Consider the following 15,615-nt stretch of genomic DNA (forward strand, 5'->3'; position numbering starts at 1 on the left):
GTGGGTGATGTCCGATGAATGCAAACAAAGCAAATTCAATTGCTGACCAAAATTATGCTAGACATATTGAATCCATTTTTCGCCGCCGTAATTCGCCTTGATTTGAATGATAAGCGCCACCTACAGTAATTCTTTGAATTCTACATTTGACTGTAATGTAGCGACTGGCGGCTTGACTCCATAGATGTCGCTAGTGTGACACTGAAAGGCAAAGGTATGTTTAAAATATACATATTTTATTTTGAAGGACTACTATTTGAAGGACTACTTTTCTACTTAAAAATTTAAATGGTTGTAACATTTGGCGGGAAATGTTACATTAAAGTTGTTTTCAAAAAGATATTTCCTAATTCCTGGGAATAATCTGTAAATTCATACCACGCGTACATTTAAAAAATAAAAACTAATTCCATTTATATATTGATTGCTTTTGTGCTATTTTTATTTCGCATGTTATTTTGAAATACTTTTGTCTTTTGGAGCAAACAAACAAATTCAACTACATTGGCTCCAGGGGATTCTCTTTCTTGTTTTTTTTTTTTTTTTTGGGTAAGTCAGGGTTTTGCCTACGACTAATATGTATATTTTAAATATAGCTTTCCACATCCGTTAACTTAACATTCTTAGGTCTTTTGTTGTATGTTTTTTGTGTGTGTGTATGTTTTTTGTCCGCTAATTAATTAAGGTATTTGACTAACAATTAAAATGTAATCGAGGTACTATTAAATTAGACATTTGCTAATGCTCATAATTTGCGTATTGTGCATGCAATTTGACTATTTTGTGTGTGGGGCATCAATTGGACCCATCGTTTTTAGACGAGGCTAATGCTAAGGCCCATTGGTAATCGCAGCCCAGCGAGTTGGATTGAAGCTTGGTGGGAATTTTGGTGGCTGTTTCCTTGTTTGTGGTGGCTCTGCGGTTCCAGCGGCGCTTCCGCCTCCTGCACCACTTCCAGTTCCGCTCGGCCATCCACTTCTTCCTCCTCCTCCTCCTCCAGCTCCAGCTCCATTTCTGCTGCCTGCTGGTTCTCCTTGTTCTCCTCGTGGGTAACCTGATAACGGGCAGTTGGCAGGACTTCGGATATGGCGGTATCGAATTCCAGCAGTATTTCATCGTCATCGAGGTCCCGCGTCCAGCGCGGCGTCTCTTTGAGCGGACTCATGATCTGCGGGAGTTTCGAGCAGGCGGGACTTGATTCTGCTGAAGATGCGGCGGGTTCTTCCCGGCTGAGTGTGGTTCCCAGTCGCCGGAACATGGCCACTACTTTGCCATCCACACTGGGCTGCGGGAATCTTTGGTAAGTGGGCGTGGATTTTGGATTGGGCACGGGTGTGCCTGTGGCTGTGGCTGCCACCTCCTTGACCAGTCGCTCCACTGGTTTCCGGCGCGGCGCCACACACTCCACCTTGCAGATCAGATTGCTCCTCTTCTGACCCTGCGGCCTCAGGCAGACGAACACCGGCTGCTGATTGCGCTTCTTGGGACTCCGCCGCAGACTCTCCACACAACACTGGCGCAGCACTCGGCTCATCCGGCTGACGGAGGCGCTGCGTCTGCTGGCTCTTCGCTTCGAGTAGACTATGGGTGCGGGTGTGGGATTGACTGGAACTTGGGGCTGCAGTTGGGGCTGCGATTGTGGCTGCACTCGGACCATGGGGCGAACCATCGCCACCGGACGCAGCTTCGTCCTTTCCTGCTGCAGCACACTGTTGCCCATGTGCGAGGGACTTTGGCTCTGACTTTCGGCCTCATTGCTGTTGACCGCCTGCAGGGAGTGCCAGTTGATCAGCCAGTTGTTGCAGCTGAAGCAGAGGAATTTGTCCTCATTCAATGGCTGAAAGCAGAGACATATAGGGAATAGATGAGTACGGGTTGTCTAACTATTGGTAGTATATTCTAGACTATAAAGTTATTGCTAATCATAACTATTCAAGCTAGGACCAATCCTTCAATTAATTTAATGGCTGAGTAATAACCAATTTAATAAATTGCTAACTGATATGTAGCATTCAGACTGAAGGTAAAAAGTCATTAGAAATAACCGAAGGCGGTTACATTGTAACTTTCTGAGCCACGATGGCCAATCATTTATTGATTATAGCCATGAAACCGTTAAGGTCATCAGGAACCATCCTTAGAATGAAAATTGACCCAAATCCGATGGCGTGACTCGCAATCTGAAGCCAGGCATAACCCACAGAATAAACCTCTCGATAATTACGATACGCCTATGCACTTAGTGATCGCTCGCGACACCCGACCAATACCACCAATACCACCACTACCACTAATGAGCATCCAGCCAGAGGTGCAAAAAAAGACCATAACAATTCCGAAAAACAACTGCCAGACGACCCGGGCATATTAATTACCCAGCCCAGACCTCAGCATTCCTCGGGTATCAATAATTTCGTGCACCTGCCAGCAAAAACTAAGCGCCCAGCGGTAGCAGCTGGCCCAAAAGGTACGGAAAACCAGTAAGCAATAACAAGCCAAAGGGACATTCGCTCAGTTCGAGCCCCGAAGGAAACTCGTTTTCGGCCAAGAGCCACGCGCCCTATCCATATATAAAAAAAAAGATATATGCCGAGTGGAACCGAAGCGGGAACTGGGTTAAAACCCCAACTATGACGACCATTAGGCACGCGCATGCGCGACAGCTGCGCCGAGAAATTAGATAAAGGTGATCGGGACGAGGGTTGGGTGAACCGAAAGGATCGACCAGGATGATGGTGGGGGAGGAGGAGAAGGTGCGGAGGGTAGCCAGGATCAGGAGCGATTGTGGCTGGCTGTTTACCTTTGGCTTCGGCGCTGAAAAGGTGTGCTCCAAGGGCCATGTGTAAACGGTATAATAATGCAAATTGCAGGCCAGGTGCAAAGCAGACAGAGAGCAACACAAACACGCACACACACACACGCACGCCGATCGCAGATGCACTGCGAGAAAAAGTTGTGCACACCTAAGATAAGTTTGATATTGACACATGGAAAAATGTGATTAAAAGTACTTCTATTAGTTCGAAAGCAACTTTTCATGCTTGTATTCATATAGCTGCATATATACTACATTTTTAATGTTCTTTTTTTTCTGAGTGCATAAGAGGGCGTGGTAGGGGGCGCAGTTTGATAAGGTAATTGCAACTGGACTTTATGGCACTGTCATTCAGAACTCCAGCTTATTGAGAACCCGGCGAGGGTGTAGTTCCTGTGGGGGAGATCGGTTGCCGGGCTACGATCACGGCAGGTGGTGTATGCCCACCGTATAGGGTTTCGCAATAACGGTTCAAACGAAATTCTAACGACGTCCGGAGGGGGTGAATCTATGTGCATAGAGGGTGGGCTTCGAGGGTCTGATATTGCGGGGTTAGCTGAGGGTTTTTGTTATTATGAAATCGTATTGCGTGCGGCTCAAGCATTTCGTAATTAAATTGATTGCTATACACACAATACTAGTTAAGCACAATGTTTCAATATAATCGAAGTCCGAAAAATCTATTTCGAAAATATGTGGAAATACAATCTACCACATACCCAATATTTTTACAAACTATGTTAGCAACCACTTATAATTGTTTATGTTTTTATAGGTCTTCGTTTTAAGAACTCTCCCTACTTCGCCTTCAGAATCCGGCTGACTTTCTAATCCAATTGAATGGAAACCTTAGAAAAAACTATTTCCCAAAAATACCAAACTAAACGAAGACCTTTAAATGAAAATCCTGTCTAGTTTGGCACTTCTGGGACTTCGGCTGAAAATTCGGGCATTTGAATTCACCTTTGTACCTCTATTCCAAGAGTAGATCTTTTGTTTGGATTTGCGCAGCCTAAGAAACCGGAATTTCTATCCAAAGATATTTGGCATTCTCCAAGGGTTCAACCACCAATGTTGCAGGGGAAAATCCCTTCGTCTCACAAACAATAGACTGTGAACTCGCATCCAGGTATTCGAGTTCAATAGTTGATATGCGAAAAAACTCACTCCGGACCATGAAGAGCTGATAAAGCAGCAGCAGCAGCGGTAGAGGATCGAGGAACCCCGATGGGTTGGATTTTGAGTGCCGACCGGCAAATACAGCTGTCGTTTTGGGATATGGAAACGAAGAGAACGGAGCACAGCGGGTTCGTTCACTGCCCGCAGAAATTGGAGCAATCTCGGCAAATCCACAGCACATCTGCCCTCTCGAGCAGGTTTATGTGTGCGCCGCCGGTACAGGTAGTCATGGGTAGTCATTTGGGCGAGGAGTGCCTGTAATCCGAGAACCGAAACTCACTTCCACAGAAAAACAAGCCCAGGATCTCCAGCCAGGATCGATTTCCCTGGCCATCATCTTCCGCTGTCGCATTTCCCACACACCGCACTGCTCGCATATTAGAACAAGCTGTTAAAAATTATGGGAAAGGAATCGAACTAAGTGGCGGCTCTGTGGCACTGGCACATATGCAAAGTGTCCAATTACCAAAGGTTGTCAGGGAAATGCATCAGCTGCTCGGCGACAGGATATGCAGTTTAAAGGGCACAGGAAAAGGTGGGCATGCCACAAATCTAATTGGGATAAAGGATTTTAGAATATTCATTAAGAAAGGAACTACATATTCTGAAACCTTACTTCTTTGCAAATAATCACTTTAAAATATTAGATACTGCGCTGGAAATCAATCATCAAATGGCTTGCCACTCATTTTTCCCAGTGGGCTGCTGTGAGGGAGTTACCTTTACCTGCCTACAGAAGTGCCTGCCGCTCTGCTTGCCGAATGCCACCCATTTTCCCATTTTCCGCCCAGCGAAGTTCATCCCCTTTTAACCCAAAAAACACACACGGATACACGCGCAGAGGGAAAACTTTGTCCGAAGGACGTTCCTTCGTTGCATGACTCATCCGCCGAGTTGCCCCAATATCGATTTTTATACTTTCCACACCCCCTGCCTGACTGAGTTTTTTTTTTGTTTTTTTTTTGCTCTAAGATGGGAAAAATCCATACCTGAAACTTGAATTTCGCCTGGATTAGCTGGACGATGTTGGGTCCGGAGCGGGGCTCGTAGATATTGATCGTCTGGTTGGTGTGGCAGCCGCAAATGAGGCAGGTGCGTTTCAGGTATTCCGAGGAGGCGGCGGGTGCGGCAACGGCCGCCGAAGGATTCGCCTGCTGCTGCTGATTGGCAGACATCCTGGCGATTTTTCCCAGCCTCTGACGTCACCAAAGGTCGCACTAACTTCTGACGATTTTCGCACTCGTATTGTATTTCCTCGATTTTTGGGGTGCCGCGAAAATGTGGCAAACAACAAATGCCAAGCGGCGAACGCGTGCGACAGAGCGAGAGAGCGGGGCGAGCGAGAGCGGGACAGCGAGCTACGGAGCGGCACTTCCTTCGCGTTGCACGCACAAATTTCGAATGAGCCTTGCTTGTCCTCATCGCATTCTGGGCACCACTTTCAAAATTTGTGCCTGCGGGCTGCCAGATCTGGCAAATGACATGCGAGAGCGTCGAGCGTTGTCGGATCGATGGGAAAAATATGAGCTAAAGGATAAGCTAGACACTTATTGAATAAAAGTCACGCAAAATATAATATATTTACTAGTCATATCCTATTAAAAATATAAAACTAAATTTAAAAATATTTATTTATATTTTTATAATTTGTATCAGATTTTTTGGCTGGTGATTTTGAAGGAAACATATAGAGAATATAACCCAGGAACAAACAACGTGCACTGAGAGAAAAAGCAACCATAAGGGTGACATAGCCGAAACAATAGAAACAGGCGGCATATGTTCACATTTAAGGGCGCCAAAAGGGATGTTGAGTGCGGAGAATGACTAGTGCGAATTCTGAAACAGGAAACGGATAACAAAAGGCAGTGCCAGTGGAAAAATAAAGCATAATTTTGACAATTTAACCACAAATAAAATTATATAATGTTATGCCAAATAAATATGTATAAAAATACTTAAGCACTGACTAACAATTTTAATGCTCCTAAACCTGTTGTTAAACCTTATTTTATAATTTTATTGCCTTGCGAAGCGAATTGCCCCATTCATTCAGACCAGAGCCTCGCAAATTTCATGAATGAATCCCAAAGCACCGACGACTGTCATCCGAATATTTTGACAACTTGACCTATCTGAACTTTCGACACTCGCCCAAACCCTTTGGATTTGCTTAAGCCCCCAAAGGAATTGGTGGCAGCTGCCATTGAGCGACAAACGCCGAATTTAATGTGGACGGCCTCCTCGACGGGCACTTATCATTATGGAGGACCCGCCGGCTCAACACAGAGCCCATATCATCCGACGCACGAATAGCTTGCAGCATGTGCGCATTGTGGACTCATCAACAGGCTGCCGAGTGCAGTGTCTGGTGCCCCCTCCAAGCCCGCCGATCCTCCAAAACTCCGACGAAGCACCGACAGCAACGGCAGCTGCTCCAAAAAAAAAAAAAAAAAAAAAAACACAAAAGGTGCGTTTCGATTTTTTCGTGTTTTACCCATTTTTATGCGGCATTCGGGCAGCTCAATCATATGTTCTCCGTGTTGTTGCTCATTTTGAGCCGGTGGTGTTGCAGCTTGCAACCGGATTTCTTCGTGGCGACAGATGTTTCTTCTCCTTTTTTCCTTCGTCCGAACCTTCTTCGTCCGCTGCCCCGATTTGCGACGATCTTCTCAGATCGCAGACACTGGGTTAACTGGCGCTGCTCGCCGCTACTTTTACTACGCATCTTCGCCGATAGTAAACAATGGAGTATGGAGCAGGGAGAGGGAGCAGGGAACAGGGAGCAGGGAGTAAGGAGTAAGTATGGGGCAAGGAGGTTCCAAGCGCAATCGAGGCCCCTGATGAATGAATACATGAATGGAATCAGGCGAGGGAGTTGCGTGGCGAACGAATAATGTATCCGGAACTGGACCCTCGTTCGATCGATTTCCGCGACATATGCGTATCAAATTTTCATGTAGATCTCTGGGATCCCAGGAGAGGAAGTGTTCAAGGTGCCTGGATGAGATATCGAGGATAAGAAAGGGATAACGAAGTTTTTTTTTGGAGATTTATGGTTCAGCATTTAAATATTTATTATCAAGATTTCTATTGTGATTCTATAAAAATCTTAAAGGATTTTTGGATTTGTTTTGGTGCATTAGAAAAAATTCGTTTTTTTTTTAAATCTCATTTTTAAATCACTACTCTTATTTTATTATGTTTGGACTTTGACTACTCAATTGAACACTATTGTAGCTAAATTACACAATGAAAAACTAAAGTATACCATTCAAAAACCATTATTACACTGTTGATTATTTTTTACTGGTACAGAACTTTTTTTTTTGTAATTTCTTATGCAATTTGACTTCAAAATAAAATATATATATTTTAAACATACCTTTGCCTTTAAGTGTCACACTAGCGACATCTATGAGTCAAGCCGCCAGTCGCTACATTACAGTCAAATGTAGAATTCAAAGAATTACTGTAGGTGGCGCTTATCATTCAAATCAAGGCGAATTACGGCGGCGAAAAATGGATTCAATATGTCTAGCATAATTTTGGTCAGCAATTGAATTTGCTTTGTTTGCATTCATCGGACATCACCCACAGGATCTATCATTTAGAATCCTGTCGTAACGAATATCCAATAATTATTGAAGTATGTATATTTATGTATCCTTATCCTTCCTAAATTTTTAAATATACTTAATGTCATATAATTATAATGGCTAAGCTCTCTTACGATAGCAGTTCAATACTTTAGTTCTACAAGTATCCAAAATCTAAAAAAAATAGGTAAAAATAGGTAAAATAATATACAACTTAAACAGACTACTAAAAAATTGCCAACAAATAATTTTCTAAAATGGGAAAACAATTTTTATTTTCCTATTTTAAAACGGATTTTTCGTGACCAATTTGGCAAAGTTAAGTCCCAATATGAAAACTTTAAGATATATAAATATATAACATAGGAACAATTTCAAGGTCACAGTTTGATGTCTTACTGAAACAATATTTAAATTCATTTCCTAGCACATTCTGAATATACATTTGATTCACAGTTGGCTTATCTTACTTTGTCTTTAGCACAACTTAAAATCGTTCGTTAATTCATATCATATCAGAAATTTTTCAATGCAAGTAGACTCCTAAGGCGTTCCTCGCTCGCCCTCTTGCGGTATCGACTTTTTTGCGATTTTGATAAAGAATTCCAAGCAACCGCTGCCTTGGAAATGATAACTCTTATCCAAGAGACAGGCAACAAAGAACGGCAAAATGCCTGTATCGGGAACCCCTACTTTATATTTGTGGCATATTATCTCAAGAAAGAAAAGCTTAAATCCTTAAGCCACGATTTCTCTTACGATAATTGGCCACATACATATATAATGTAGGGATTTCCCGATAAAGGTATTTTTCTGGTCTTTGTTGCCTACCTCTTGGATAAGAGTTGGATTTCAAAGGCAGCGGTGGCGTGGAAGGATCTATCAAAATCGCAAAAAAGTCTATACCGCCGGATGGCGTCCGAGGAACGCCACAGACGATGGAATGCATTGAAAAATTGCTGATATGATATAATTTAAAGAACGATTTTAAGTTGTGCTAAAGACAAAGTTGTTGCCTGTATAGCCACGACATGCCGCAGCCGGATGTAAGCCTTAACGGGAAGTCAGTGTTGGCCACATTTGCCGATGATGTGTGCGTCACCTACAGGTCCCGATGCGAGCACGACGCAGCCGATGGTATCCAGGACTTTGCATACCGGTTCTCGGAATGGGTAAGAAGTTGGAGCATTGGCATCAATAGCAGTAAATCCAACAACGTCTGCTATACTTTAAAGCGGAGAACGCCACCGCCCGTCTACATCGAGGAAGCCCCCGTACCACAACCGAACGCAGCAAAGTACCTTGGAGTGCTTCTGGATCGCAGACTCACATTTGCCAAGCATGTGACCGACATCAGAAAACGCCTAGGTGTGCCAAGGTGGCGAAGCTATCCAACAAGCTGACAATTTACAAACAGATCTTAGCACCAAACTGGAAGTGTGGGTGCCAAATCTGGGGCTTGGCATGCGACAGCCACATCAAAAGGATCCAGGCTATTCAAAATAAGGTAGCAAGACTCATCACCGGCTGCGAGTGGTTTGTGCGAAACACCACCCTGCACAGAGACCTGAAACTCGCAACGGTATTTGACGAAATAAACCAGCACTCGAGCAGATACCATGACAGGCTGGAGCGCCACAGAAATCAGCTGGCCAGCGCTCGAAACAGATCTCGCCCACCAAGGAGGCTCAATAGAAGGCAACCGAGGGATCTCATTACCCGATCTCCTTTGACAAGGGTCAGCAGAAGCTGACACTTATCATAAAACCTATTTGTTATATGTGTTGTATTGTTATGTGCTGTATTATTATTGTAAACTAGAAAAAGCTAACTATAGTTAGCCGGCGCGCCCAAATGGGCAGAATTAATAGAAAAGAAGGACACAAAGGGGCTCCAATATTCCTCGTATGCCCTAATAACTAAATTAATTAATTAGAAAAAAAATAAAATAAAAAATTCATCTCATACAAATCTTTTCCCTTAATGAGTCTGACCACATCACCTTTCGTATCCCAAGCGTGTGGTACTCGTGAAATATGGATAAGTGGATGGCACAACAATGGATCCATTGCCCATGTCGTTGTCACCCGCTGCCAAAGCACGAGAATCTCCGCTTCTGGACACGTTTCTCACGGTGCACCAAGGAGCTGAGCGGTGTGCGTTGGTTATCCCGCTGCTGAGAAACCAAGTGGAAACTGCAATTCGCAGGGCACCTTGGGAGAATCGAAATCGCCTCGAGATCGCGCCCCTTTTGATGGACCCCCCATACGCACGTGCGAAAATCGGCTATAAAATAATTGACTTGACTTTATAATTGCAACAGGCGAGCGGGGAGGGCATCAAAATAGAGGAATCTATCACACTGTGAGCAGTCGGCATGGGTCCCCGGGCTGCTGAGCTACCGAGCTACCGGGTTCCCTGCCTCTTCAAAAGGCACCCAGAAACGCTCGTGATTGGTGCCGGGCCGGTATTCTCTAGGGGATGGAAGCGAAGCAACCCCCGGGGGAATAAGTTCAGCACTGATAGATGGTTCACTGCTTGGATGGCTGGGAGTTCTTGGGTGGCTCTGTTCTACCACCTCAACCACCTCATCCGGCCCTCTCCGCATCCGATTGCTCTCTCTGCCAATCTCTGTCGCTCTTTTATTGTTCGCGACTGCGCTGTGGACATACCATTTTGTTTTAAGAGCTTCTGTTTTGATGCCACCTTTTTTGGGCCAGCATTCAGTCAGTTGCCGACGCTCAAGGCACAAGGATATTCGCTGCTCTTGCCAGGACACGCTGGCTGTGACACAAAAAACCAAAACAAATCACTTTGGCGCGAAACGGAAGCCGCACGGCGAGCTAAGCCAAATCAAATCAAATCAAACTAAAGCAGCATTAGAAACGAAAACGGAAACGGAAACAGTGATTTAAATAGCCAACGTGGCCATGTCCCGACGCAAACAGGCCAAGCCGCGCGCCTGTCTCAAACGTAAGTTGGGCGCCAGTGGTCAGTGGCAGGACTCGAATCCCCAGATGGCCACCAACTGACATGGTCTCCATTTCCATATCCTGAGTGTGTTCCAGCATGTCCCTTTGCTTACGTGTGTACTCCGTGTGTTTGTCTGTGTTTGTGTGTGCGTGCATCTGATTGATTTGCTTTGATAAACCCCAAAAGGGGGGGGTGGACACAACATTACTCTGCCAAAGTTTGCTCGCGGGACCGCAAAATGTGACAAATGCAAATGGCCTCGGCCTGCGATGGCCCACCATCCGGTCCGGTTGGGCTATTGCCCATTTCCCCTGCCCTCCAGTTCCGACTGCCGATTCTCGGCCAGAGCATACCATGCCGTACCATCCCAATCCCATTCCGTACCCAAACCGGCTGCAGCCCAGCAGCTTGCAGGCATTGGTCAATCCCCAGGGATCAACACACCTAACTGTCAGTGATAGAGAGCGACCAAAGAGGGGGGACATAGTGGATGAGGGAGCCCTGGTTGGGACCCGGCTGGGCGGACGGCTGGAGGGGGCGGGGCGCGGCAGGGACGGGGGCAGGTGCTCTGGGGGCCAAGAGACCCCCGAAACCCAAACAAACCCACCCAGTATGAGGTTGAAACATTGAGTGTTCTGGTAAACCAACAAGTAAATGGTTAACAAAAATGGCTCCATAACGAATGTGGGATACGTTTTCTTGGAATATAACCAGAAAATATTGTGGTTAAATAAAATATTATTGGCAGATTAAGTTAATCAAGTTTTTATATATTATTTGATATAGATTATTTCCTTTCTGGGATTTTAATTATGATGCTAACATTAGTGATAAACTTGCATTTTTTTTTTGTTAAATTGTTTAGATATTGTTTATAATACTTTCGTATGTTGTTTTTAGTTAGAATATCCTAATCTATAGATATAGATTTTGGCCGAAGGACAACGTATCAAAGGGCATGAAAAGCTGGTTGGCCAAAACGCAGCATTGCCGTTTGGTTATTTTTGTGATCTGGCTGGGAGTGCGGTGCAGTTTTCCGATTCGGTTCCATTTTCCGTTCTGCGGCCGGGCCAAGCCAAGGCAACCAAAGTGCCGTTAATTTTTAATACAATTCCAAATTGTGTCAGTGTAAATAACAGCAGAGCAGTAGCATCAGCCGCAGCAGCGGCAGCAACAACAATGATAACAAATAAAATTGACAATAAATCCAATGCACACATGTGCATGTGGAGGTGGAGATGGGCTGGGGGGGTTTGTAAGTGGGTGGTTTTGTGGGTGGCCAGCTGAGGGGGGATCTGAGGCCCCCAAGGACAACTGGCGCACACACAAACTAACTCACACACACAGAGAGACGGGCGGCAGAAAGAGAGAGAGAGCGAGAGACAGAGAGAGATATCCTCATGCTGGGGCATGAAAATTTCCCCAACGTATAAAAAAGCGAACTTTGGCTTGCTCTTTTTGCAGCCATCTCTGTCGCACCAATGTGCCCGGCGAGGGGCGCGCGAAAAAAGCACAAAACACAGAAAACCCATTGCCATGTATTTCTCAGGGGAGTCGGCAACGGCTCTCTGGCCAATCCCCTCGAGAAAAGCGCCGGGCAACGAGGCAGCAGCAACATCCAACGGCAGCAACAGCAACAAACATGCGCCAACTCCCTGGGGAGTTTTCATTTGTTGACGGCGTTGCCAGCCAGTTTGCCAGTACATATCTCTAGGTATATCCCCCGATTTATATGTACATACATACATATATGTATGCATGTATATGCCAAACATATAGGTGGCTCCCAAGCTCAGCTATTTTCATTGACAATCAAGCAACAACATACCGACATCATCTATTGCAAAAAATAAGAGCCAAACATATGGAAATTTTTCGCTTTGTTTATCAAACTTCTTGAACAACCTATTAAAAATATGAAACTGACCTACACTAATTTTATCCCATAAAAAATATAACTAATTACAAGTAGTAGGTATTTTGCTTGTTGCTAAAAGCTATTTGATTTAAATTAGTTATGTCTCTATTTGTTTAAAGATTTTGTATTATAGAATTGATTTTACGTTCATCATCGTTTATTTTCCAGCTTTGTGACCTCCGATTGATTAACCAACAAAACCTTTACCAATTTTCAATTACCCCACCATCCAGCTGGCATACTGAGTGGTATGCATATTTTTAGCAGACACTGTCTGCCGTAAAATGCTTTAAAATGCCGGCTTCTACTGGCGAATTCCCATGGCTAGGCGAAAGGCTTAGGATTCCAGCTGCCATAAGTTGTCGTTGCCTTCTGGCCCCTTTCGCCACCCATTCCCAGTCATTCCCAGTCGCCCTCCCATGCCCAGGCCCAACCCTTCCCGCTGGCCCACCAGTTCCGTTTCACCTCATCGTCAACGTGAGCGCGAGTCCATGGTGTATTGGCAAAATATTTGCCATTGCACGGCAAAATCGCGCGCCAAAAATAGCAGCAGCAGCAGCAGGAGCAGCAACAACAGCGGAATAAGGATCTCAGGATCCAGGAGCTGTAGTGGGAATCCGCTGTGGGCATAGGCTACCATGTGCAATGGCTTCTGCTCCTGCTCCAGCTGGCACATAATGTGGGATATTGGCTGCGTCTAATGGTAACTAGTTTGGTAAATAGAATTTGCTGTGGGCCATGGCAATGAGTGGGTGGTTGGTCGGGTGATGTGCTGGGGGTGGGGCAACAGGGTCGTGGGGTGGGTGTCTTGGGGATTCGCCGGAAGGCAACAACACTGCAAACGACATTAGCGCACGGCCGTGGTGGTGATGGTGGCATTTTGACAGCTCTGCGGATTCCACGGCACTCACACATGAGCGGCAGTTGTTTAGTTTTGGCTTGAGGATTTTAGTTCGGGGAGCTAAAGTGGCGGCAGTAAAAACTACCAAAACAAAGGAGGTGATTTCTAAATAACTTAGCTGGATGTGATTAAAGATGAGGTTTAATTAATGCATAAAAGGCAAAGGAAATTACTATAATTAAGCGAACAAAGTGCCAAAGTTATCTACTAAATAGAAGATATACATATGAAACGAAATTCACAGCAAATAATATTATTAAATTCGTGCAATTATATGGTATTTAATATCATTTCTACCAATGTAATGAAATGGGTTCAAAAGGTTTAATGAATGAGCCAATAGTTGTAGCACAACTTTTTGCTCAAGCTGACCACCTTTAGTGGTTTATATGAACTGTTTTTCGCCAATGGCGAACGATCTCTTTGGCCATGTTTTCTCGGGTGGCAGCTTCTGACATTTATCTCTTGTTCCAGCAACTATTGATAAAATTTATTGTTGGCGCTTTTAACAACACCTTCGGGTTTGTTATTTCATTATTTTTTTAATACCACACACTCACACATACTCCGTTTCGAGCCATTATAAAAGTTGCAAGCGCGCTTTGTTTTGGCCAACCACCCTGCCCATTGCCGCCCATGGCCACCCAACCCAATCCACGCCCACCACCCCCCGAATGCCTCCCCAGCTGCTCAGTGGTGCCCTCTACACACGCTTAGTAGCCGTTTGGGAGCTGGAAAAGTGGCAAGCGTTGGGGTATTTGGCGGGAAAAAGGGAAATTCCGATGCGGAATGGGGCGGCGATGGCAGTGGCAACGGATTGATGGGTCAAAGGGGACGACGCTTATTATTACGTTTACAAATAAGTGTCTGTGCATGTGTGTGTGTGTTCCGCTGTCTCTGTGTGAGTGTGCACCTTTTTGCTGGTGGTGGTGGGGGCGTGGATGTTTAAGTAAAACGCTTAAAAACATGCCATTGCCGAAAAACAAGTAAGAAACACTCACACATGCGGGCACTCGTGCCCCACACTCACTCACACACCACTTATTCCCCCCAACACTCTCACATACACAGACACACACACGAGGATAAAGAGAGGGAGGGGGAGCAGGCGACGGAGGGGGAGAGGGATGGCAACCCAGCGACCGAGTGCGAAATGCACTCTGGGGGGCTTTAAACAAAAATGAAAATCGCTTGCATACATATGGGCGCTTACACACACACAGCAGCGTGTTCAACGCACACATATACTTGCACTGAGAGAAATATTTTTCGAAAAAGTTAAGTTAAATTTTTATGAATAAAATGTAGAAATTCAAGACACAATTTTAAACTACTTAAACATGCTTATATGTATAACTAATAGTAATAGTCATTATTTCAATTTCAAACACGAGGCACATATAGCCTCTAATTTTAATTAAATAAAATTTTGTTTTAATAAAACTTCCCTTTTTGCTTTGATAAAAATTAATTAAGAATTTACAATTTTTTGTATCTTACCAAGATAGTACTTTAAAATATCTTAAAATCATTAAAATCGTTAAATGAATTTCATAATATTAATGATTTCAAAGCTTTAGCTGCAAAAAGGTTTGAGTAATTTTGTTCAGTGTACCTATATCCTTTTTGGCTTGCACAAAAAGAACTTGACTTGCTGCTTGTGTTGTTGCTGCTGCTGTTGTTGTTGCGGTGCTTCGACAATTTTAACGACCATAACTGGTTCTCACCCCGTTCGCCCAGATATTTCCCCACCCTTCTCCACCCGACAGCCACCACGCGCATTTATTTTAAAATACGCGGCACTTCCGCCGCAAACGGCACACAGTTGCCCCACATCCACCGCCCATCCCCCATCCATTGAGCACCCAAACCCACCGCACCACCTCGCCTCCAAGTGGCTGCAGCATTCTGCTTCAGCTTCTTTATATGGAAATAATAACCAAATGTTCTTAACCCCCCGCCCAACAGCCATCGAAGCCCCCGCCCATCATGGTGACCATACCCATGCATAATGTTCATTTCCATGGCGATTCCTTGCGGTGTGATTCCGACATGTCCTTTCGGCCATATATTTTAAGTCCTTACCTTCCTCGCGGTCACCAATACGAAATGGTCACGCGCAGCCTTCGGACTCCAGTCGCCGCCCAGAAATACCTCTTTCTTTTCCAGATTACAAAAAAGGAAGGAAGTTGTGTGTCCTTGCACACCAAATGCATGCCGACTCTTACTT

At 44.7% G+C, this 15,615-nt stretch overlaps 2 protein-coding genes across 2 annotated transcripts in view; one reads left to right on the forward strand and one right to left on the reverse strand.

Moving 5' to 3' along the window:
- Positions 1-504: 504 nt before the first annotated feature.
- LOC117135501 (protein phyllopod) lies at positions 505-5,400 on the reverse strand. The gene is made up of 2 exons (XM_033295723.1): positions 4,984-5,400; positions 505-1,837 (listed from the first exon to the last, which is right to left on the reverse strand). Exons 1-2 carry the CDS (start codon positions 5,167-5,169, stop codon positions 815-817), a joined length of 1,209 nt encoding a protein of 402 aa, XP_033151614.1. The 5' UTR covers positions 5,170-5,400; the 3' UTR covers positions 505-814.
- Positions 5,401-10,473: 5,073 nt separating this feature from the next.
- LOC117137547 (zinc finger protein 423 homolog) overlaps positions 10,474-15,615 on the forward strand; it is a 29,602-nt gene continuing 24,460 nt past the window's right edge. The window contains exon 1 of the mRNA XM_033299043.1: positions 10,474-10,566. Within this exon, the coding sequence (XP_033154934.1) occupies positions 10,524-10,566 (43 nt within the window). The 5' untranslated portion in view covers positions 10,474-10,523. The remainder of the gene's footprint in view (positions 10,567-15,615) is intronic.

Source organism: Drosophila mauritiana, chromosome 2R (genome assembly GCF_004382145.1).
Source record: "Drosophila mauritiana strain mau12 chromosome 2R, ASM438214v1, whole genome shotgun sequence".
Taxonomy (NCBI): Eukaryota; Metazoa; Arthropoda; class Insecta; order Diptera; family Drosophilidae; genus Drosophila; species Drosophila mauritiana.